The sequence below is a fragment of the Trachypithecus francoisi genome, unplaced genomic scaffold (assembly GCF_009764315.1).
Source record: "Trachypithecus francoisi isolate TF-2019V2 unplaced genomic scaffold, Tfra_2.0 Lachesis_group14, whole genome shotgun sequence".
In the NCBI taxonomy this organism is placed as follows: Eukaryota; Metazoa; Chordata; class Mammalia; order Primates; family Cercopithecidae; genus Trachypithecus; species Trachypithecus francoisi.
In genome coordinates, this window is record NW_022681459.1 from 60,685,762 (window position 1) to 60,710,431 (window position 24,670).

At 52.0% G+C, this 24,670-nt stretch overlaps 2 protein-coding genes and 1 non-coding gene across 4 annotated transcripts in view; 1 reads left to right on the forward strand and 2 right to left on the reverse strand.

The window, feature by feature from the left end:
• TEF (TEF transcription factor, PAR bZIP family member) overlaps positions 1-23,629 on the reverse strand; it is a 31,553-nt gene extending 7,924 nt beyond the window's left edge. The window contains exons 1-2 of one of the 2 annotated variants that reach the window (XM_033233815.1): positions 23,358-23,629; positions 3,331-3,648 (exon numbers count right to left, since the gene is read on the reverse strand). In XM_033233815.1, the coding sequence (XP_033089706.1) occupies positions 3,331-3,648; positions 23,358-23,424 (385 nt within the window). In that variant the 5' untranslated portion in view covers positions 23,425-23,629. Of the gene's footprint in view, positions 1-3,330; positions 3,649-8,489; positions 8,935-23,357 lie in introns of those variants that run through there. The other variant, XM_033233814.1, reaches the window with a different exon arrangement.
• LOC117096816 lies at positions 13,950-14,056 on the forward strand. Its single transcript, XR_004442652.1, has one exon. It is a non-coding gene; the product is annotated as a U6 spliceosomal RNA (small nuclear RNA).
• LOC117096732 lies at positions 17,216-21,874 on the reverse strand. Its single transcript, XM_033234135.1, is given in 6 exon segments — positions 17,216-17,452; positions 20,816-20,855; positions 20,857-20,902; positions 20,905-20,932; positions 20,934-21,074; positions 21,731-21,874. Coding segments are annotated over 6 exon segments (636 nt in total).
• Positions 23,630-24,670: the final 1,041 nt, after the last annotated feature.

The following is a 24,670-nucleotide window of genomic DNA, read 5'->3' on the forward strand; positions in this document are numbered from 1 at the left end:
CTCGGCTCACTGCAACCTCCATCTCCTGGGTTCAAGTGATTCTCCTGCCTCAGCCTCCTAAGTAGCTGGGATTACAGGTGTGTGCCACCACGCCTGGCTAATTTTTTGTACTTGTAGTAGAGACGGGGTTTCACCATATTGGCCAGGCTGGTCTCAAACTCCCAACCTCAGGTGACCTACCCGCCTTGGCCTCCCAAAGTGCTGGGATTACTGGCCTGAGTCACTGTGCCCAGACGTCTCCTTTCATTTCTACCATGTGTACAATTCTTCAATATAAATCTTACTTCATTTGTGTTGTGATTTTTGTCTGTCAAGAATATTTCATAAATTTGTTCTGTAAAACTATTTTGTTAGTGTAAAGAGATTCTGATGCCCACATAATTTATATTTGTACTATAAAGCTAGCTATAGAAAGTTATAAGTGAAAGTACATATAAATGTAATTAGCTTATAATAGTTAAAAACAAAAGGCAGGACATATTATGCAACTCTATTTATAGAAAGTTCAACTACAGGCCGGGCACAGTGGCTCACACCTGTAATCCCAGCACTTTGGGAGGCCGAAGGGGCAGGTCACTTGAGGTTAGGAGTTCGAGGCCAGCATGGCCAACTTGGTGAAACCCCGTCTCTACTAAAAATACAAAAATTAGCTGGGCATGGTGGTCGGTGCGCAGCTAATTTTCGGGATGCTGAGGCAGAAGAATCACTTGAATCCAGGAGGCGGAGATGGCAGTGAGCTGAGATCGCACCACTGCACTCCAGCCTGGGTGATAGAGCGAGACTCCATTTCCAAAAAAAAAAAAAAAGGGTGGGGCGCGGTGGCTCATGCCTGTAATCCCAGCACTTTGGGAGGTTGAGGCAGGCAGATTACTTGAGATCAGCCGTTGAAGACCAGCCTGGCCAACATAGTGAAACCCCATCTCTACTAAAAAAATACAAAAATTAGCTGGGCATGGTGGTGCGTGCCTGTAATCTCAACTACTCAGGAGGGTGAGGCAGGAGAATTGCTTGAACCTGGGAGGGAGAGGTTGCAGTGAGCTGAGAACACGCCACAGCACTCCAGCCTGGGAGACAGAGCGAGACGCCATTTCCAAAAAAAAAAAAAAGAATACAGCCAGCAAAAGCCAGCACATGTGAAACTCTACAGGACAAATGATTTGGTTTATTAACAAATTGGGGGGGGGGGGGGAAAAAGAGAGCCTATAGATATACTGAGAAGACATATCAACCAAATGCAATGTACAGGCCTTGTCTGGATCCTGACTCAAATAAATAAACTGTAAAATACCATGTTTTTTTGTTTTTGTTTTCTCGAGATGGAGTCTTGCTCTGTCGCCCAGGCTGGAGTACAGTGGTGCGATCTCGGCTTGCTGCAAGCTCTGCCTCCTGGGTTCACACCATTCTCCTGCCTCAGCCTCCCGAATAGCTGGACCTACAAGTACCCGCCACCAAGGCCAGCTAATTTTTTTGTATTTTTAGTAGAGATGGGGTTTCACTGTGTTAGCCAGGATGGTCTCGATCTCCTGACCTCGTGATCTGCCCGTCTTGGCCTTCCAAAAAGCTGGGATTACAGGCGTGAGCCATCACACCCAGCCTGTAAAATACCGTTTATGAGACAACTTTGGAAATCTGAATGTTGATGGATTTACTGTCAACTTTAGATGTAGAACTAGTATTTTCCTCACGTCTTTTTAAAAGAACCCTTATATTTTAGATACATATTGAAACACTTATAATTTGATTGCAAATAACTGCTTCTGAGTTGAGAATTGTTGAAGCTGGGTGATGGTTACATAGAGGTTCATTATAGTCATCTCTTTTCTCTTTTTTTTTTTTTGCGACGGAGTCTCGTTCTGTCGCCCGGGCTGGAGTGCAGTGGCCAGATCTCAGCTCACTGCAAGCTCCGCCTCCCGGGTTTACGCCATTCTCCAGCCTCCGCCTCCCGAGTAGCTGGGACTACAGGTGCCCGCCACCTCACCCGGCTAGTTTTTTGTATTTTTTAGTAGAGACGGGGTTTCACCGTGTTAGCCAGGATGGTCTTGATCTCCTGACCTCATGATCCGCCCGTCTCGGCCTCCCAAAGTGCTGGGATTACAGGCTTGAGCCACCACGCCCGGCCTATAGTCATCTCTTTTATATTTTTTTTGAAAAAATTTCCATAATAAAAAGAAAAAAAAAAATACAGTATGAGAACTTATTGGGTGTGGATTCCTGCGGTGACATACCGGATGGCAGGAGCTATCAGCCTGTATGCCTCGGAGCCTGCAGAAAGCTTTACAGAGCCCCCAAAACAGGAATCATGTCTCCTTTGGTACGTTCGTGTCCAAGGGGCATGAAAACAAACCCCCAGAGGTAAAATGTAAAGAGGAGGAGGAGTGAGGACGGACTCTGAAGATGATGGTTGTCCTGGCCAGGTGGTGGGAATGCTTTTTTTTTTTTTTTTGAGATGGCATCTCACTCTGTTGCCCAGACTAGTAGGTAATTGTAGGACTTGAATACTGCTTATGCCCTGGCACGAAGAAAGCATTCCCCACTTTGGGAGGCCAAGGTGGTCGATCACCTGAGGTCAAGAGTTTGAGACCAGTCCGACAAATAGGGCGAAATCCCATCTCTACTAAAAATAAAAATGGCTTCAATCCGGGAGGTGGAGGTTGCAGTGAGCCAAGACCAGCCTGACAAATATGGCAAAACCCCATCTCTACTAAAATTACAAAAATTAATGCTGGGCATGGTAGCTTATGCCTATAATCCCAGCACTTTGGGAGGCTGAGGCGGGCGGATCACGAGAGGTTAGGAGTTCGAGACCAGACTGGCCAACATGGTGAAACCCCGTCTCTACTAAAAATACAAAAATTAGCCAGGCGTGGTGACTGGTGCCTATAATCCCAGCTACTTGGGAGGCTGAGGCAGAGAACTGCTTGAATCCAGGAGGCAGAGGTGGTAGTGAGCCAAGATTGAGCCACTGCACTCCGGCCTGGACAACAGAGCGACTCTGTCTCAAAAAAAAAAAAAAAAGAGCAGCATTGAGGAAATGCAGCATGGGATTTCTATCCTGTAATGCTTTGGCCTAGAAGGTCCCATCCTGACTGTTTGCAGCACACCAACCAACAAAAAGGTTCCAACTGCCGATGACATGACCACTGTTTTTATCTCCAGCCTTGGGGAACCGTGCAGAAGGGTGGGGAGTGAAGAGTTTCTCCACACTGCAGCCCCACCAGGACTTGTCCTCAGAGAAGGGACTCACTGGATACATGGACACAAGCAGCCCTCAGTGGGAAATGGACTTCCTTGCATGGGACAGGTGGCCCTGCCCGATGTCCTTTCACCAACCTGTGCTGGACACGGTTTCGGAGGGCTGAAAGATGGCAGTGGAGGAGGAGGGTGGGGACGCTGTGGAAGAGCTGGCAGACTCCTTCCCTTCTAACTCTGCTACAGGCAGCAGCAGGTTGTGGGCCAGGTGGGTAGGGCTGGCGGGGATGCCATTCTCCAGCAGGAACTCGTCCAGGTCCATGTACTCCAGGTGGAAAGATTCGCCGTCATATGGGATGGTCTTGTCCCAGATGGGTGGCATGAGGGAGGCTGAGACGGCCATGGTGCTGGCGGCTGCGGCCTCGTCCTCCTCCAGCTTTTCCTTCCCCTTTTCCTTATCTGCAGAAACAAAATCTGCGATGAAATACCACACAGCAGATTAACTCAATCCCAGGAAGTGGGCAGTGGGTCTCACAGGCCTGGTCCATCTTTCTCAGAGCCCCGATTCCAACCCATGCATTTCAAGAGCCCACTCTATTCTCCGGTTAAAATCTCGCACTTGAACCAGGCCCGGCTATTTTCCTTTAGACATGGCATCCCATCCTCATCCATGCATGGCCTTCCCAGAAGGCTCACCACATGCTCTGAGACCTTAAGTGGTCATATGTTAATTCATTATTTATTTTATTTTATATTTTTTTGAGACAGTGTTTTGCTCGTCACCCAGGCTGGAGTGCACTGGCCCAATTTCGGCTCACTGCAACCTCCACCTCCCAGTTCAAGCAATTCTCATGCCTCAGCCTCCCGAGTAGCTGGGATTACAGGCACGTGCCACCATGCCCAGCTATTTTTTGTATTTTTAGTAGAGATAGGGTTTCACCATGTTGGCCAGGCTGGTCTTGAACCCCTGACCTCAGGTGATCCACCTGCCTCAGCCTCCCAAAGTGCTGGGATTACAGGCATGAGCCACTGCACATGGCCAGTTTTATTTTATTTATTTGAAACAGAGTTTCACTCTTGTTGCTTACACTCGTGTGCAATGGCGCAATCTCAGCTCACTGCAACCTCTGCCTCCTGGATTCAAGCAATTCTCCTGTGTCAGCCTCCCAAGTATCTGGGATTACAGGTGCCCGCCACCACGACCAGCTAACTTTTTGTATTTTTAGTAGAGACGGGGTTTCACCATGTTGGCTAGGCTGGTCTCGAACTCCTGACCTCAGGTGATCCACCCGCCTTAGCCTCCCAAAGTGCTGGGATTACAGGTGTGAGCCACCACACCCGGCCACAGGGTTAATTCAGAATAGCCTATAGCACTGGCCGGGTACGGTGGCTCAGGATTGTAATCCCAGCACTTTGGGAGTCCCAGGCAAGTGGATCCCCTGAGATCACAAGTTCGAGACCAGCCAGGCCAACACGGTGAAACCCTGTCTCTTCTAAAAATACAAAAATTAACCAGGTGCCAGGAGAGGTGGCTCACGCCTGTAATTCCAGCACTCTGGGAGGCTGAGACAGGCGGATCACCTGAGGTCAGGAATTTGAGACCAGCCCAGCCAACACGGTGAAACTCCGTCTCTACTAAAAATACAAAAATTAGCTGGGCATGGTGGCAGGCACCTGTAATCCCAGCCACCTGGGAGGCTGAGCCAGGAGAATTGCTTGAACCCGGGAGGCAGAAGTTGCAGTGAGCCGAGATCACACCACTGCACCCCAAGCCTGGGCCACAAAGAGCAAAACTCCATCACAAAAAAACAAAAACAAAAACAGAATAAGCTGTAGGATTAGCATCTGCAGGAGAGAGACTACAAGGAGGGAAATGGAGTCTCTGACCTTTCCGGATACCTTAGCTTAGAAAGGGCCGAGATCTTCAGGCCAAGAACTTTTGTGTTCCCCTGTCCTGTTCCCTCCAGTTATGCTTCTCCACAGCAACCCAGCCCAGGGAGGAGTACCAGCTTTGCCACTTGCTGTTTGATGTGTGACCTTAGCCATGTTACTTAACCTCTCTGAGTCTTGGTGTCCTCCACTGTACATAAGGATAAAGCTGTTTCTTCAGTGACGATTAGAGATAACTTTTTTTTTTGAGACAGACTTTTGTTCTTGTTGTCCAGGCTGGAGTGCAGTGGCGCGGTCTCAGCTCACCACGACCTTTGCCTCCCGGATTCAAGTGATTCTCCCTCCTCAGCCTCCCAAGTAGCTGGGATTATAGGCATGCGCTACCACGCCTGGCTAATTTTGCTTTAGTAGAGACGAGGTTTCTCCATGTTGGTCAGGCAGGTCTCGAACTCCCGACCTCAGGTGATCCACCCGCCTCGGCCTCCCAAACTGCTGGGATTATAGGCGTGAGCCACTGCGCCTAGCCAGAGATAGCATTGAAATGTGTCTTTAGAGCCATGTGCGGTGGCTCAAGCTTGTAATCCTAGCACTTTGGGAGTTTGATGCGGGCGAATCACCTGAGGTCAGGAGTTTGAGACCAGTCTGACCAACATGGTGAAACCCCGTCTCTACTAAAAATATAAAAAATCAGCCAGGCACAGTAGTGCATGCCTGTAATCCCAGCTACTTGGGAGGCTGAGGCAGGAGAATCACTTGAACCCGGGAGGCGGAGGTTTGCAGTGAGCCGAAACTGTACCACTACACTCCAGCCTGGGCAACAAGAGCCAAAGTCCACCTCAAAAGAAAAAAAAAAAAGTGTCTTTACAGTGTTCCTGGCACACTGCAGGCATCATTGTTACTGTGGGCTCATTGAGGGTATGAACTGATTTATTTCTAGATCTCAAGGGCCCACCAAGGGGTAGGCAGACGGTGGACTATAGAAAAATACATGTAAAACATTGGATTTGCAAACAGATTCAGGTTAGGTTTATTAGAAAGGGCCTGGAGCTGTCTTTTCAGGACCCTTTTCAAAGCAACCATTTCAAGAGACCTTTATCCCTGAATAAGCAGAAAAGACTGAAAGCAGGTTTTCTGGGAGGAAGGAGAGGGGTGGAGCTGAAGAAGAAAGACTGTTCCTATTCAAAGCAAAACTAATCAATTAGTGGGGACTGGATCTGCCTAATTGTCTCAGTCACAAAGTTACATGTATGGATATCCAAGAGGGAGCAATTTTAAAAAGACAAGAGAGCAATGTGACAAGGTTGGAAGGAAATCAAAGTGACAGGGAGGCTAATCAGGGAAGTGGGAGATAAAATCATGACAAGCTCATGATGGGTTTTCAAAATTGTGGGAGACAATTTTGAACTCTGGATTTATAAGTGAAAAGGAGAAATCAAATATGATTAAGTTGGAAATAAACCAGTCACGCACAGAGTCCCAGACCAAATAGTAGCTTGTTGGTCCAACACAAATGAACACACCCAGTGAGTTAAGAAGGTGGAGGTTTTGACAAACAACTTGGTCATGGCTTTCTAATACAAATTAACCTGAATTCCTGCAACTGCTTTCTATACCAGGCTTTGGTTGAAAGCCAACCGGGAAGTAAGAAAGTCAAGCCTTGGTGGGCTGGGTGGGCCAGATGGCCTTCCTGCTCTCCTCCCCTGAAAGCTGGTCTTCTCACCCTGTTCAGAAATGACTGTGACCCATATCAGGTGGGGTCATTTGGGATCAAAGGAGGCAGGAGAAGGCAGGAGATAGAAAAGCAGCCATACTGAAGGACAGGCAACAGTAAGTTCCAGTTTTGCCTGGCCTAAACAATTAAGGATACTTTAAATCAGTGTTTTTGTAAAGTGGAATTTTAAATTGTAAGAGATAAAAGACTTACTCCATCACTCAGGTCATGCAACAGTGGCTGCCAGCGTGATACAGTAGAAAGAGCACCAAACTGAGTGTCAAAGGTCTAGCTGTGTGACCTTGAGGAAGCACCCTCACCTCCCTGAGCCTCCATTTTCTTCATCTGGGAAGTGGGGAGAATACCCTCTAGGACTGTTAATGAAATAAGATGATGTCAGCGTGTTTTGCGAGCAGTCTGCGAATACCGGGCAGAATTCTTGTTATGGATGGTCATTACCTGGTAATCTCAAACAAGAAACTGTCAGATGTGTACACCTGTCTGTCACTGCAGCTTGTCTCAGCCTCAGATTTGGAACAAAGCATGGTCTCAAAAACAAACAAAAGGGTTTGTGCACATGAGGTCCCAAAGCAGGAGGAGAGAGGCTGGCCTCACCTGATGTGCTGAAGCTATTTATAACTCAACAGTGACAGCCACAGGGATGGGAGCCTCAGAACACACCCAGGAAAGGAAGAGAAACGGTATTTTGAGAAGGAAAATCCACTCCCCAGGCCAGATAACTCTCGAAGGCCTATCCCTTTCCCAAATCCTGAATTACTTATGGCTCTTAGAAATGCAAAGGTCTCACACTCAAAGTATACCTCAGTGCACCCACAACCCCACCACAGGCGGCCCTCCTGCTGCTCCCTGTACCCCATCTCCCAGGATGAAAAACAAGGCCAGATCTGCTTTCCACATATGCCCCAGGGACGTTTGTGGCCTAGGCAAAAAGATGAAGCTCAGTCCTGCCGCCGTGGCCCCAGAGTCTAGGGTCAGCCACAACCAACCAGGCAAAGGGCCTCAGTGGCCTCATCTGACCCTCATCCTTTCCCTGCCTGGCCCAAAACTCCCCTCCCAAGGCGCCCCGCACTCCTCGCCCACACCCCTCCCCCACCCGCTAAGCAGAAGCCCCTCAATAGAATGGCTTCCGCGTGGACCTAGCAGCTGCGGCTACTCACACCCAGGGTGGAAGCCAGGTCCCCCCGGGAGGGGTAAGGTACGACGACAGTCCGCTACCGTAGACCTGCGCTTCCTAAACTTTGGTGTACTTAGAAAATAATGGGGGTGCGGTGGGGTGCTCCTTAAAATGCAAGACCACTGTCCCGGTGACCGCAGACTGGGTGGGGTGCAGAAACCGGCATTTTAAACCGGCATCCCAAGTGACTCCGATGCAGGTGGCTCCGGGGGAGGGGCCCCGGAGCGTCATTTAAGTGACTGCTCCCGATCCCCTTCCGCCTCCTCAAACAGCCCCACCATCCTCTCCCGCCAGACCCACCGTCTTAGCTCGCCCCTGACCCTCTGTCCCCAGCCCCCTGGCCTCGTCCTCCAAGCTCCTTGTCATCCGGGCCCCATCCCCCTCCGCTGGACCGCTGGACCACTGTTCCCTGACCCCTAGCCTCCCCGGCCCCGCCCTCACGAGGCCCCGCCCCTGCTTAAGCCCCGCCCTCAGGCCCGCGCGGACCACCCCCCCCGCCCTCACCGAGGCGCGCCTCGCGCGGGGGGTTCTCCATCAGCTTCTTCAGGACCAGGGGGAAGGACCCCGACAGGCCCCTTTCCCCAGCTGCGCGCCCCGGCCCCGGACCGGGTCCTGCCTGCGGGTCCACAGGCGGCTTCTTTCCGCCGCCCGCGTCGGACATCGTGCCCGGACTCGGCTCGCGCCCCTCGCCTCCCCCGCCCGCCCCCCGAGATGGGCCGGAGCCGTGCGACCCGCTGCAGCTGCCGACAGGGGCAGCTACTGCGCAGGCGCCCAACGGCGCCCCCGCCTCCCTCCATCGCTACCCCGCCTGCGGACCGGCTCTGGCATATTAATTATTCATGAGGCCAGACCAACTTCCCCGGATCGTGGCTCTGGATTGGCCCAGCCTGCGAGAGGGGCAGGCGCAGTTCCTCGGGTCGTGATTGGTCGGACGCCCGGGAATAAGCTAGACACGTGCGGGGCCAGGTGAGGACCCCGCGGAGGCCCCCCGCCGCCCCTGTGTCCCCTGATTGGAGCATGCTGGAGTCTTTGTCTTGGGCCTTCCTCGGCGCGGTCCCTTCCCTCCTACCAGTGTTCCCCGCCCCCCACCGGTGTTCCCCCTTCACCGCCCTCTTCATAACCCTTGCCCTCCCCAACCACCACAGCCTCTCCCTCTTGTCTCCGACTTGCAACCTTCCAGACGCGCCACCGAAGAGGGGCGGGGCTCGGAGCAGCCTGGCCGGCCAAGGGGACCTATCCGAGATACTGCTCGCGCGGCGTGACCGCCCCCCGTGGGTCACGTGGAGCCGCAGCCGAGTCTGGTCGCGTGGGGTGGGGGCAGAGGGGGAGGGCGCGGGAACAGCCAATGGAGGGCGGGGGCGGGGCCCTGGGAGGTGCACGAGGCGCCGCACGTGCGGGGCTGCGGCGGGGCGGGAGGGGAAGGGAGGGAGAGGCCTTTCTGACTCTGCCCGGGGTCGCGGGGCAGGGACTCAGAGCCCAGCCCACACTTCGGCTCCCACGCGACCCAGAGGTCGCCTGAGGGCAGGACCGAGGACCGCGACCTGCCGAGCCGTAGGGATGGCCCGAGCAGGGTTGGCCGCCCCAGAGCGGGGTGTCGGGTTGCCCACGCATCCAGATAAACACTAGCGTGGAGGGAGCATCCCTGAGGCTCTGTCCTGAGCCAGAGCTCGGGTACATGCTTCCGCCCTCCCACTTACTAGTTTATGACCTTGGGAAAGTCCGGTTGCTTCACTGGAGCTTGTTTTCTCGGCCATAAAATTAAGAGATTGGGCTAGATAATCTCTCAGTCCCAAACAGATGTGAAATTCTTTTCCTTTCTAGGACTCTCCCTTTTTTTACCTAGAAAACAAAAACCTCCTTGACACCAGGTACTGATCCCACGTTTTGTGGGAGAACCACCTCCTCTCTTAAAATATAAATCTTCCCCGGGAGTTCTGCAGGAATCTGTAAAAATGTAATATGTCGAGCGGTACATAAATGTAAAGCTGCTCCTAAACAGCGCTCAGAACTTTGTACCTCTTTATAGTACAAATCAGACTCCGCTGCAAACCCAAGCAACATTAGACTCCCCGCTTAACTCCCGGAAGGCAGAGCTTGGCTTGTTTATCCAGCATCCCTGCAGTGGCCCAGCCCATCTAGCAGGAGGGGTTGGGGGGTGGTATAGTGATAGCCCTTGGTTCAGGGGGTAGACACATGATCCAAACACCCACAGCCAGCTAAAAGTTGTCAAGCTGATGCAATCAGAATTTTGTTGAGGCTGGGCTTGGTGACTCACGCCTATAATCCCGGCACTTTGGGAGGCTGAGACGGGCGGATCACCTGAGGTCAGGAGTTCGAGACCAGCCTGGCCAACGGCAAAACCCCGACACTACTGTAAGTACAGAAATAATTAGACGGGCATGGTGGCTGGCGCCTGTAATCCCAGCTACTGGGGAAGCTGAGGTAGGAGAATCCTGGGAGGTGGGAGGTTGCAGGGAGCTGAAATCGCACCACTGCACTCAAGCCTGCGTGACAGAGGGAGACTCCATCTCAAAAAATAAATAAAATAATTTGGGGGGGGCTTGAGAAGGAAAAAGAAGTTGGGTAGCTGACCAGGCCTGGAAAGCAAGAGATTTGAAGGACTTTGGGTGGTGGTAGGGACAGGATGATGGGTCTGATTCGAAAATTCAAGCTCTCACTGCCACTCTAACTGAACCTCAGTCATTTTCTGAATCTGATGCCTCGATTGTTTTACCTTTTCAGGCCTCCTTTTCCTTTTATATCAGATGGAGTTAGGGCAGGCTTTACCTTATGGGGTTGGTGTTTTTTCTTTCTTTTTTTCTTTTTTTTTTTTTGAGACGGAGTTTGCTCTTGTTGCCCAGACTGGAGTGCAGTGGCACGATCTCGGCTCACTGTAACCTCTGCCTCCTGGGTTCAAGTGATTCTCCTGCCTCAGCCTCCTGAGGAGCTGAGATTACAGGCATGCATCACCACATCCGGCTAATTTATTTTTTTTCTTTTTTTCTGAGACGGAATCTCACTCTGTCGCCCAGGCTGGAGTGCAGTGGCAGGATCTCGGCTCACTGCGAACTCCGCCTCCCGGGTTCCCGCCATTCTCCTGCCTCAGCCTCCCTAGTAGCTGGTACTACAGGCGCCCGCCACCGTGCCCGGCTAATTGTTTGTATTTTTAGTAGAGACAGGGTTTCACCACATTGGCCAGGCTGGTCTCGAACTCCTGACCTCAGGTGATCCATCCGCCTGGGTCTTCCAAAGTGCTGGGATTACAGGCATGAGCCACCGCGCCTGGCGTACCTTATGGGGTTTCTGTGAGCCAATTTGTGTAGGTTCACAGTTGCAATGTAGTTTTCATAATTTTACCGAAACTGGTTGGCATATCCATTATCCCAGAGGTTAGTATGTTGCTTGTGTCACTCTCTGTAGTGAAAATAATTAATCGTGTACAGAAAACTGGTTGCATTGTAGAATTGTTAGTGAGAATTCTGTGTGTGGCTATACTTAAATATCTTTAGGGGAAGCTAACCTAGACAAAAGGTATTCCAAGGAAATTGATTAAATCAATACAGGGGCCGGGCATGGTGGCTCACCCCTGTAATCCCAGCACTTTGGGAGGCTGAGGCAGGTGGATCACCTGAGGTCAGGAGTTCGAGACCAGCCTGGCCAACATGGCAAAACTCTGTCTCCATTAAGAATATGAAAATAGGCTGGGCGCGGTGGTTCACGCCTCTAATCCCAGCACTTTGGGTGGCCGTGGCGGGTGGATCACGAGGTCAGGAGATCGAGACCACAGTGAAACCCCGTCTCTACTAAAAATACAAAAAATTAGGCCAGGCGCAGTGGCTCAAGCCTGTAATCCCAGCACTTTGGGAGGCTGAGACGGGTGGATCATGAGGTCAGGAGATCGAGACCATCCTGGCTAATGGTGAAACCCAGTCTCTACTAAAAATACAAACAATTAGCCGGGGGAGGTGGCGGCGCCTGTAGTCCCAGCTACTCGGGAGGCTGAGGCAGGAGAATGGCGTGAACCCGGGAGGCGGAGCTTGCAGTGAGCTGAGATCCGGCCACTGCACTCCAGCCTGGGCGACAGAGCAAGACTCCGTCTCAAAAAAAAAAAAAAAAAAAAAAATTAGCTGGGCACGGTGGTGAGCCCCTGTAGTCCCAGCTACTTGGGAGGCTGAGGCAGGAGAATGGCGTGAATCCAGGAGGCGGAGCTTGCAGTGAGCCAAGGTCGTGCCACTGCACTCCAGCCTGGGCGACAAAGGAGACTCTGTCTCAAAAACAAAAAACAAAAAAACAAAAATAGACTGGGTGCGGTGGCTCACGCCTATAATCCCAACACTTTGGGAGGCCAAGGCAGGAGGATCACAAGGTCAGGAGATCAAGACCATCCTGGCTAACATGGTGAAACCCTGTCTCTACTAAAAAATACAAAAAATTAGCTGGGTGTGTGATGGGCACCTGTAGTCCCAACTACTTGGGAGGTTGAGGCAGGAGAATGGTGTGAACCCGCGAGGTGGAGCTTGCAGTGAGCCGAGATCACACCACTGCACTCCAGCCTGGGCAACAGAGCGAGACTCTGTGTTTCAAAAAAAAAAAAAAAATTTAGCTGGGTGTGGTGGTGAGCACCTGTAATCCCAGCTACTCAGGAGGCGGAGGCGGAGGCAGGAGAATCCCTTGAACCTGGGAGGCGGAGGTTGCAGTGAGCCAAGATCATGCCACTGCACTCCAGTCTGGGCGAGAGAGTGAGACTCTGTCTCAAAAAAAAAAAAAAGAAAGAAAACAATATAGGAAGCTTTTTAAAAAACCTGCTAGTTTGGCCATGAAGAGACTTGATGGCTTAGAGTCATATCCATATAGTCTCATGGCTAATATGACGTTATTGCTGGGAAGAAAAACCCATTCTCAAAGTATTAGAGGATGATTAATGATAACAGTGGAAGGTTCTAACGTGTTTATGAGAAAGATGGGATGTAGTAAGAGGAAGTAAAGATTTAGATTTTCTTTTTTTAGCTGTAGTTATCCAAAATGAATAATGCCTACTCCAGTCATCTCCCAGCCTGGAGCAACTACCATAACAGGCAAGTGTGCTGGTGAGAAGTGAGACTGGCAGGTTAAGCCTCCAGAACTTGGTGTTCATGTACTGACACTTCCCAAAGAGGGTTTTTTTCCCCTGGATAACCAGAGGGTAAATGATGTGTCACAAATACTGCAGGAGCATTGTAAACACATTCTCTATCGTGCTTAATTGCAAGCTGTGAGAGGTTAGCTACATTGCTAGTTTGCAGCATTAAACAGTGCTGTCCTGGAGGTGGGAGCCATTATGTTCTCCTCTTCATTCTCCACCACAGCAGCCTCTCTCTACCTCTGTCTCCTATCACTAAAGTGAGAATAATGGTGTGACCTTGCACCATCTTAGTGGAGGTATAAATGTTGAGAGAAGTAGCTAATTTCCATAGCTTGTGAGCCTTACAAAGAAAGAAACTCCGGCCGGGTGCGGTGGCTCATGCCTATAATCCCAGCACTTTGGGAGGCCGAGGCGGGCGGATCACAAGGTCAGCAGATCGAGACCATCCTGGCTAACATGGTGAAACCCCATCTCTACTAAAAATACAAACAAACTAGCCGGGCGTGGTGGCGGGCGCCTGTAGTCCCAGCTACTCAGGAGCCTGAGGCAGGAGAATGGCGTGAACCCGGGAGGAGGAGCTTGCAGTGAGCCGAGATCGCGCCACTGCACTCCAGCATGGGAGACAGAGCAAGACTCCGTCTCAAAAAAAAAAAAAAAGAAGAAGAAGAAATAAACCCCTTAAGAAGAACATGTTATTACATGATTAAGACTTTAAAGGCTGAGAGATTAGAGAGGTTTTTCAGGGGGAAAAAAGAGAGAAAAATAAAGGTATGATGTGGGACAGTGGCCCAACCTGGACAACATAGTGAGACCTCTCTCTACAAAACAGTAAACAGCCTGATGTGCTCGCCTCAGCAACACAAATACTAAAATTGGAACGATACAGAGAAGATTCGCATGGCCCCTGTGCAAGGATGACATGCAAATTCGTGAAGCATTCCAGTTTTTCAAAGAAAAAAAAAATTAGCTGAGTGTGGTAGTGCGCCTGTAGCCCCAGCTACTCAGGAGGCTGAGGTGGGAGGATTGCTAGCGCCCAGGAGATCAAGGCTGCAATAAGCTGTGATTGTGCCACACTGCGCTCCAGCCTGGGTGACAGAGAGAGACCCTGTCTCCAAATAACAGAAAACAAGAAACAAAACCACACTAGTTTCTTTAGGGAAGCATGGGTCCTGGGGCAGCAGTGACTTTGTGGGGAGACCCTCCTCAGTTGCTGACCCAGCCACATGGCCATAGGCAAATGACTTCTCCTAAGCCTCAGTTACTTTCCCTTGGAAACAGAGATGGATATGCCCACCTCACGGGATGGTTGTGAGGATGACTGTGATGTGTGATGCCAGGTGCCTGCCTGGCACGGTATACATTGTGGGGTGGGTGGGTACCCACCCTTCCCCTCCTGTTCAAGCTGTGTTGGGTCAGGAGTAGAATTATTCTGGGTGTGAGGACAAGGCTGCGGGCCTGAGGGTGGTTTTAGAGCCTAGGCTACAGACAAGATTGGATGTGAAATGTCCATTTTCCAGAGCTGGACGACTGGCTGTACATTCTAGTCGTTACTGTTCCAGAAACCTGCTAACCAGCCCAAGCTAAAAACTTTGTTCAGGCCTGGCACAGTGGCTTACGCTTGTAATCCCAGCACTTTGGCAGGCCAAGGCGGGTGGCTCACTTAAGGCCAGCAGTTCAAGACCAGCCAACATGGCAAAACCCCATCTCTACGAAAATTAGCCGGGCATGGTGGCGGGCACCTGTAATCCCAGCTACTCTGGAGGCTGAGACAGGAGAATCACTGTGGAAGTTGCAGTGAGCCAAGATTGCACCACTGCACTTCAGCCTGGCCTACAGAGCGAGACTCTGTCTCAACAAAACAAAACAAAACAAAACAAAAAAAAAACTTTGTCAATTGAACATATGCAGAATAAGTGATTTTCATTAAGCCATTTTGCCAGTTTGGATTATTTTTACTGAAACTTGAAGTTTAGAGGAGCTAAAAGTCCAACAGAGGAGCCTTTGGCCAGATACCCTATAATGATCTCTTTGGGCGTATATTCAGCGCCTATTAGAACAGTCCCGCCGGGCGCGGTGGCTCAAGCCTGTAATCCCAGCACTTTGGGAGGCCGAGTCGGGTGGATCACGAGGTCAGGAGATCGAGACCATCCTGGCTAACATGGTGAAACCCCGTGTCTACTAAAAAATACAAAAAAAAAAAAAAAACTAGCCGGGCGAGGTGGTGGGCGCCTGTAGTCCCAGCTGCTCGGGAGGCTGAGGCAGGAGAATGGCGTGAACCGGGAGGCGGAGCTTGCAGTGAGCCGAGATCCGGCCACAGCACTCCAGCCTGGGCGACAGAGCGAGACTCCATCTCAAAAAAAAAAAAAAAAAAAAAAAAACAGAACAGTCCCATTCTGTTTTCTGAGTTACTGAAAATGGGACATGGGCCTGGGATGTGTGAGAGCAGGAGGGTGATAAGGCTTCTTCCATTGAGCTCTAACAAAGCCTGGTTATCTGTGTCTTTTGCCCAAATCAAATGCAGGAGGGCACAGTGCTTTGTTCAGGGTAGTAACTCAGTAAAAATATACTTTTTTTTTCTTTTTTCTTTTTTTAAAAAATTCCCACCCGATCAGTAAATATTTGTTGGCTTGCTTTGTTCTTGGTGCTAGTAGGACGGTTAACCAAACGTTTCAGAGCTAAGTGATATGCATTTGGAGCATTAATAATGTTAAATAACAGTCACTGTGTTTGATTCACAGTTGAACCTGGAACAGCAAACGTGAGCCATCCTTCGGCAAGTCTGCCCGCACAAGCCTTCTCAGCAGCTCTCCTTTTTAGCCCGCATGCCTGTGGCTGGGCTCTGCGGTTTGTACCTTGGTCTCAGTGTGTTCCAGGGGAGAAGTGGTGGGTGGAGGCTCTTCACTGATTCTTGCCCTCCTCTCAAAAGTGCTAGTTTCCTGTTTGTCTTGCATTCTGTTTGCTACCAGGGCTTGGTCTGCAAATGGAGAGCTGCCCGAAGAGTGCCCTTTCCAGAGAGAAGCCCTCACCTCTGCCCTCTGTGATGTCTCAGAAACCGCTACCTGATAGCCACGGTTTCTGCAGTCAAAGCTGTGCTGGGAGGACAGAGGTGGGGCTCTGGAGCCAGACCCCATGGGGCTGACTTCTGCTTCCACTTTAGTTGGCCCTTGAACAACAGGGGCTTGAACTGCATAAGTCTACTTACATGTGGATTTTTTTCAACAAAAGTTACAATAAGTTTGCCTGCCTCTCCTGTCTCCCCTTCCACTTCTGCTACCCCTGAAACAACAAGATCAACCCCTCTTCTTCCTCCACCTCCTCCTCTTCCTCAGCCTACTCAGTATGGAGACAAGGATGAAGACCTTTACAATGATCAACTTAGTTAAGAGTAAGTGTATTTTCTGTTATTATTTTCTTTCTTTCTTTCTTTTTTTTTTTTGAGACAGTTTCGCTCTGTCCTCCAGGCTGGAGTGCAGTGGTGCTGTCATAGCTCACTGCAGCCTTGAACTGCTGGTCTCAAGCAATCCTCCTGCCCCAACCTCCAGAGTAGCTTGGATTTCAGGTGTGCACTACCTTGCCTGGTTAATTTTTGATTTTTTTGTAGATACAGGGTTTCACTATGTTGCTCAGGCTGGTCTCAAACTCCTGGGCTCAAGTACTCTCCCACTTTAGCCTCCCAAAGTGCTGGGATTACAGGCATGAGCCACTGCTCTCGGCCATGATTTTCTTAATAACATTTTCTTTTCTCTAGCTTACTTTGTTGTAAGAATACATTATATAGGCCGGGTGTGGTGGCTCATGCCTGTAGTCCCAGCACTTTGGGAGGCTGAGGCAGGCAGATCACGAGGTCAGGAGTTCCAGACCAGCCTGGCCAACATAGTGAAACCCTGTCTGTACTAAAAATACAAAAATTAGCCGGGTGTGATGGTGCGCACCTGTAGTCTCAGCTACTCGGGAGGCTGAGGCAGGAGAATCGCTTGAACCCCAGAGGCGGAGGTTGCAGTGAACCGAGACCACGCCATTGCACTCCAGCCTGGGTGACAGAGACTCCGTCTCCCCCCCAAAAAAACAAAAAACAAAGAAACAAAAAAAACAGGCCGGGCGTGGTGACTCACACCTGTCATCCCAGCACTTTGGGAGGCCAAGGCGGGTAGATCACGAGGTCAGGAGTTCGAGACCAGCCTGGCCAAGATGGTGAAACCCCATCTCTACTAAAAATACAAAAATTATCCGGACATGGTGGTGGACGCCTATAATCCCAGCTACTCGGGAGGTCAAGGCAGGAGAATCACTTGAACCCAGGAGGCAGAGGTTGCAGTGAGCCTAGATCATGCCACTGCACTCCAACCTGGGCGACAGAGTGAGACTCCGTCTAAAAAAAAATACGGTATATAATACATATACAAAATATATGTTCATCAACTGTTGATGTTATCTGTAAGGCTTCCCATCAACAGTAGGCTATTGGTGGTAAAGCTTTTGGGGAGTCAAAAATTATATGCAGATTTTCCACTGCATGCAGTGCAGCATTCCTAATCCCCGTGGTAGTCAAGGGTTAACTGTATTTGTTGGTGATCTTGGGCAAATTATTGAACCTCTCTGTACCTTGGTGTCCGAAGTAAAGGAGTCCATTCAGGCACAGTGCTAGGACACCACCTGGCCTATAGCATGGGCTCAGTTAAAGTTAACGCTACTGTAATTCCTGCTTGGATTGTTCTGGGGATACCTCATTTCTCCCCACCAGCTACTTCCCCAAGAATAGTAAGTGGGGGGGGGGTCCTTACAGACAGGGAGATGACAGCATCACTCCTCTTTATGACTGTCAAGGCTCCGCAGCTGCTCACCTCGTACTCCTCTCCCCCTTGCTTGCTTTCTGCAGCCATAGTGGCCTTTTATTCCTGAGACCTGTTTTGTCTTTCCCGTCCCAGGAAGGGCCTTTGCGGGTGCTCTTCCCACAGCCTGAAAGTTCCTCGGGTAGCTGCCTCTTCCTCACCCTCCAGGCCTCCAGGTCTTGGTTCAAATGCCTCTCCCTGGGAGAGGCTGGTCCTGACCACCACCGCCTCCTGCCTAACACAGCTGATTGTGTCTCCCCTCTAGAATCCAAACACCAGGGGAGCAAGGGTAGAGTTGGTTTCATTCACCCCGGGCTCCCCAAGCATAGCAAAGGCTCTGGAAGCACATGATGAGTGGCTGGGCGACCAAGAGCTACCGCCCGAGACATGCTTTCAGAGCCCAGAGAACCCTATGAGTAGGCAAGAGCCTGGTGTCAGGAGGAACTGGGTTTGAATCCTTCAACAACTGTGTGGCCTTCCCTCTCTGAGCGTTGATGTCCTCATTTGTAGAGTGGATGATCATACCTTCCTTACAGAGCCATTGCACAGATAATGACATAGGAGCATGCAATACAGTCCTGGCACACGCTCAGGAGATGGTGGCTGTCAAGCCAGGAGCCCGTCCTGTAGCAGCCTAGCCATCTGGAAGGGGCACTCCTCGACGCTGCCATCAATGCCTGGCACTTGGTGAGAATGAGTTTCTCATTTCTCTGAAGGGATGGGGTGGGGGGCAGGTAGAGAAGAAGGCTCTGGGCTCCTAGGGTGGGAAGGAAGAAGAGAGAGACTGGCCCTGAGGGTAACCAGTGTCTCTGAGTTCATGTTCTCACCAGAAGAACAGGGGAAATATACCATTGACAAGGAGGTAGTGAGGATTAAATGAGCTAGCATGTCCAGCACGTAGAAGGCCCTCTCCCCTATCCTCGTCCCTGAAAGCAAACTCCTCGATTTCTCAGTTTTGCTCTGGTTCCCAGGCTGTGCATGTAGGCAAACACAGGGCCCTTTACTCAGGCCAAGCGCAGGAGAGCCCAGGCTGCACCGAGTCCACCCTCTTGGCTCATTTGTCCCAATCCACCAAGAGGATGACACCAAGGCTCTCTCTTCCTGTACCCCTGCCTCCGCCCCAGCAAGTCCTGCTGAGATCCTGCCTGTTGTGAAATGGGGCTGTCCTGTTGCGTGCAGGGCAGATGGCACCATGCCTCTAGGAGCCTCAGCACGTGTTTCCAAGGAGACAGCCGTGTGTGTGTGTGTGTGTGTGTGTGTGTGTGTGTGTACACACCAACTTGTAACATCCAGTTCTTCAAAGGAAGGTGGAAAGAAGGGAATGAGGGTCAGGTTGCAAGTGGGATGTAGGTAGAAGGCGCACGATGCCAGGCCATGCTGCTGTTTGTCTTTCACAGAGAAAATCAGCATGGCACCTCACGGTTTGCAGACACTTTCACATGGGATAACTCACTTAATCTTGGCAACAAGCTCGTGACACAGATATTCTTTTCTGCTTTTTAAAGTCTGGAGATGGAGAGAGAGGGGGGCAAGTCCCAACCAGTGGGTTGTAGAATTAGGATTTGTGTCCTGACTCTGATCATAAGCCCCCTGCTCTCTTCCCAGGGCCATGCTGCCTTGTCCAGAAAGGATTCTAGATCAGGAGTGCCTCTAGGTGGGGATGCCACCTGCCCAGCCCAAAGCAAAGGCCTTGTTCAGCCTTCGAGGTGTATGTTCAGGCTCCACAACTCCCTGAAACGGAGGCCTGAGTGACTGGAGATGACAGGAAAATGGGAGGGGTATCTCTAAGCATAGCCAAGGCCCCATGGGAGAGGGAAGGATAGGGTATAAAAAGCTAATCACATGATTTAGAGACACATGTCTTTCTAGAAGCTGGAAGAGAAAGACGTGAGAGCTGGAGTGAGCAGTCCGGAGCAGAATCAACTCTTGGAAAAGGATCCTTGGGAGACAGGGTGGGAGTGAAGACACGAAGAGTGTTCTTCAGGATTTAGGGCCCAGGGACATAGAGGGGAAACTGAGTCAGGGCTTGGGCTACAGACCCACCCTTTTGTTGGAAATGGATTTCTCTACCAAAAGGGAAATTATTTGAACTCATGGCCTAGAGTGAAGGCCACCAAGCAGCCATTGTCGCTGGAAGCCAAGAGAGTCTGGGAGCTGGTCACTTCTGGTGGAGAAAGTCTGTTTATCCAGGGACAGGAAAGAGGGAAGGTCTACATGGACTGGGCTGGGAGGCCCAGGGGCAGCATGAGGGAGAGGGGCCCCAAGTCTGGGTTTCAAGGGGTATCATCGAACTAGAAAACGAAATGAGGCAGGGTGCAGTGACTCACGCCTGTAATCCCAGCACTTTGGGAGGCCGAGGCAGCTGGATCACTGGAGGTCAGGAGTTTGAGACCAGCCTGGCCAACATGGTGAAACCCGTCTCTACTAAAAATACAAAAATTAGCTGGGCGTGGTGGCAGGTGCTTGTAATCCTAGCTACTCAAGGGGCTGAGGCAGGAGAATTGCTTGAACATGGGAGGTAGAGGTTGCAGTGAGCTGACATTGCACCACTGCACTCCAGCCTGGGCAACAGAGTGAGATAATGTCTAAAAAAACCAACAACAACAACAAAAGAACAGTGGGCGCAGTGGCTCACACCTGTAATCCCAACACTTTGGGAGGCCAAGGCGGGCGGATCACGAGGTCAAGAGATCAAGACCATCCTGGCCAACATGGTGAAACCCCGTCTCTACTAAACATACAAAAATTAGCCTGGCATGGTGGCGGTGCCAGTAGTCCCAGGTACTTGGATGGCTGAGGCAGGAGAATTGCTTAAATTCTCTCTGCCGGGAGGCGGAGGTTGCAGTGAGCTGAAATTGCACCACTGCACACACTCCAGCCTGGCGATAGAGCAAGACTGTGTCTCAAAAAAAAGGAAAGAAAGAAAAGAAAGTGGAGTGAGAGACTGCATGGAGCAGAGAGCATAGAGCACACCTGGAGTTTCTCACACTCCGCACGGCTTTCCTGTACACTTCCCTCCCACTGGAGGCGAGATACGCTCTGCACGTGACCTAAATGCGTGCTGAAGCACAGCCGTGAGGCAGGAGAAAGAAGAGAAAATAGGGAGTTTGTAAACAGTCCTCCAAAGAGAACTGCCCCCTTCCACCGGATGGGAGCAGCAGGAAGTCCACCAAAGCAAGGGCCCGCGGGCCTGAGGGCATCCCTGTTTTCTGGAGCACCTGGTCTCCGTCGTCTTTCTCCCATTCAAACCCAAAGTCAGAGCAGTGGGAGATGGGAGAGAAGCCACTTCGACGACAACTTAAGTACATGGTCCCCAATGGCAAGTAATTCCGTAATCATTGTGTGGCGGATATACCGTCTTTTCAACAAAGTCTATTGCTTTTCGGGTAGGCATGTGTGTTTATAAATGGTCTGGAGATTCGGGCAGCTTTGGGAAACTGATTGCAGATTAGGGGGCGATAATGTGCTGCGGTCATTGTGACCCCTGTGGTTCTTCAACCCTCTTCCCCCCATTTTATCTAGCAGTTGGCCGCAAGCATCTGTCAGTCCCGTGGGACCTCATGCTTCTCACCCTCAGTGAGACGCCACATGAAGTGACAGGAGGTGACCCAAGACTGGCCCACACCCCTTGGACCTGCCCAGCCATGCTGGACTAACTCATTCTCGGCCACAGCTTGCCAGTGCTCGGCAAAGCTCTGCCTGAAACCTCGGGCGGTCCCCTATGTGCCAGGCCCTGACTTCGCTCATCCACAGTGAGGGAGGGGACTTTTTGGCTATTGCAGGGCTCTGCAGACCAGCTGGGAGCCAGAGACTGGCAGCTGCTGCCACACTTCAAAGGCCTTGTTATCCTCATCTGAGGAGCAGTGCCCCGAGTCGCCCCTGAGAATCCTCCCTGCCCCACTGGCAGCCTCGCCCTTCGTGTGCGTGCTGGGGGACATCCTGGGACACCTGAGGGGAGCCAGCAGGGGCTGCACCACCCTTCCTGGGTTCCTGGACCAAGGAGGGGACCATCTACCTTAGCTTTTGGATAGGTGTTCAGCTCTGCCAACCCTCACAGGCCACTCAGAGGCCAGAAAAGTCAGCTGTGGCTTGTTTGTGAGTGTGGATTCCAAACGGGGGCAGATCCCTCAGGCTGACTTGCAGAGGGCTTCCCTGAGGAGGTGGGCTTCTCCTGGTGAACAACTGGTATCCCCAGTGCTAGGAGGCCCCAGGAGCGCCTTCTGTGACACTCATCTTGGAGGGTGGCCTGGACTGTCCCAGCGTTTGACAGTGTGGGGTGTGGTCGGAGGGGCCTGAGCCCAGAGCTGCATGCGAGAGCTTGAGAGCCCCTGCCCTCAGCTCCCAGAACCCCCTTCCCGTTCGGGCAATGTGTCCTTAGGAACAGAACCTGCTGACCCTCCTTTCCTGATTTCCTGATTTAGCACAAGCAAACCCACACCCGGTTCCAGAGGGGTGAAGGGAGGCCAGGGGCTGTGGGGTCTGTCTCCTGGCTCTGGTTTGGGAATGGGCTGAGAGCATCCTGGGGAAGGAATTCCTGCAGGGACCACCAGGGCCACCTGGTGATGCTAGGTAGCAGGTGCTGGCACAGCAGGATGAGAGGGAGGCCTGAGAAAGGTCCCCTGAGAGGACACCCCAGGCGCCCAAGTCAGACTCAGGCAGCAGAGGCCAGCTGGGTCCCTTTAAAGGCAAGGAGGAGCTGGAGCCCTGGGGACCTGGGGGTGACCCCTGAAGTCTGGGAACAGAAGAGATTTGGAGAGAGACTTATCAGGATTCTCTCCCGAACTAATCTGGCCGTGGGGTTCCCAGGCAGGACTTAGGAGACAACTGGTGCTGGCCACCAGGTCTGCCCCTTGGTCCACGCCCTCCTCTCTCCTCCCTCGCGCGTGTTTTGCCTGTGGTATCCTAGGAACGCAGGGCTTGGAGCCTTGTGGTCCTGTTACATAACAGCTTCCATCCCATCCACGAGTTCAGCCCTCCGGCAAGCGGGAGCTGCAGCAGGCGCACCAAGGAAAGCCTTTGCTTCAGACCCAGGCTCCTGCTGCCCAAATCCACAGTCCCTGCAACTCTGCCACCCGCAGCGTTCAGCGGGAGGGAGCTTCATAAGCAGTCAGCATCCAGCCAAATTCTTTCAACAGGACCGCCTGTTGTGTCCTGGTCCCACATGAGCACAGCACCTGTCAGTGGCCACACACTGGCCATGGCTTCCCCAAATCCGGCAGGCCTAGGAAACAGTCCCAGAGCCGGTGTGACACATGCCTCCTCAAACCCCTCTCCGCACTCTGCACCCTGAGACCAAGGGCACACCACTACCGGGACCCTCCCTGGCTTGGAGATGCCTGTCCTGCCACTGTGCTTGTGGCTGCCCCCTCGCACCCTCGAGTACCTGGGCAGCCAGCCATTGCAGGTCACCTGCGCACCTACCTGTTCTCTTCTCTGGCCAAGGCAGAGAGTGCTCCAGCAGGGACTTGAGGACCTCGGGCATGTCCATGGCAGGGGCCACTGGGAACCAGTCGCAGCTCACACAGCCCAGCAGGAGGTGCTTTTTCCAGGGAGTTCAGAAGCAGCTGGAGAGGCAGGGGCCGGCCAAAGCCGCAGGCTAAGGGGAGGCAGGCGGGGTGGGAGCCTTGAGGCAGCCAATGGCCAGCACCAGTCCCGGCCCGCCCGTCCACCCCCGGCTTGGCCACCTGCCAGCTCCGGCTGCAGCCAGGCCTTCCCTTCCCGCTGCTTGGCAGGGCGGGCCTGGCCCTGCGCCAGCTGCAGCACGTGGAGCTGTCGCGCCAATCCTCTGACAGAGCCCAGCCTGTTATCTAACTTTGGAAAGGGAAGTTCTCCCCCAGGCTGGGAGCCATAACTGGGGCTGCCAGGTGAGAATGGTAAGCTCCACGCCCACAGCAAGCATGCATCGGCACGGAGGAGCCCTGGAGGCCCAGGCACGCAGTAGAAACCATCCGGGGCTGGGACCTAAGGCTGCAAGAGAAAAGGAGGATGACAGGCAAGGACAGTACCTCAGGCAGCCCAGCACAAGATACCCTGTGTTGGCAGATGCAGGGACGCGGGTGGTCATCATGCCTTCTCCTATGAGTTGGTGAGCCTCAAGGGCTTGTGGCGTGTTTTGATGCTGTGTTTATGCCCTGCACGCTTACCCTGCAAGGCACGCCAGTGTACATGTGGCATGCATAACTGGGGATTTATACCATCTGCACAGCCTGAAGCCTGTTCCCCAAGAGGAAGTGACAAAACCTACTGCTTGGTTCTTTGGTCTTCAGGGGGGAGGGAAAAGGGGCAGGGGCCAGGAGACCAGGCACCACTGAAAGGGGGGCAGCTCTGCCAGCCTGCTTCTGGCTTGTCCTGGATAAGGAATCCCTGCTTCCCAGTCATCGTGGGGGCTTAAGGTGCCAGTTGGCTGTTTGCTGTGGTCCCCTCTCATACCCTCCCACCAGGACGGTGGCCCCTGTGGTCTTCGGGTTACTTGGATGTGTGGGTAAAGCCAAGGTTCTGAATGTCACTGTCCACCTCAGACCAGCATCAGAGCAAAGCCAGACTTGTCAGGGGATGCCAGGTTCTCGATTCTGCCGTACATTGCTGTGGGATCTTGAGCAAGCTTGGCAGCAACTCTGGATCTCAGTTCCCGAACCACCTAATGTAGTGACCTCTAAGGTGCAGTTCAGCTCTAGTTCTATGGCTCTGAAGCTCCAGGTGGGCTGCATAAATACTGGGTTTCTGCATGGTAGCAG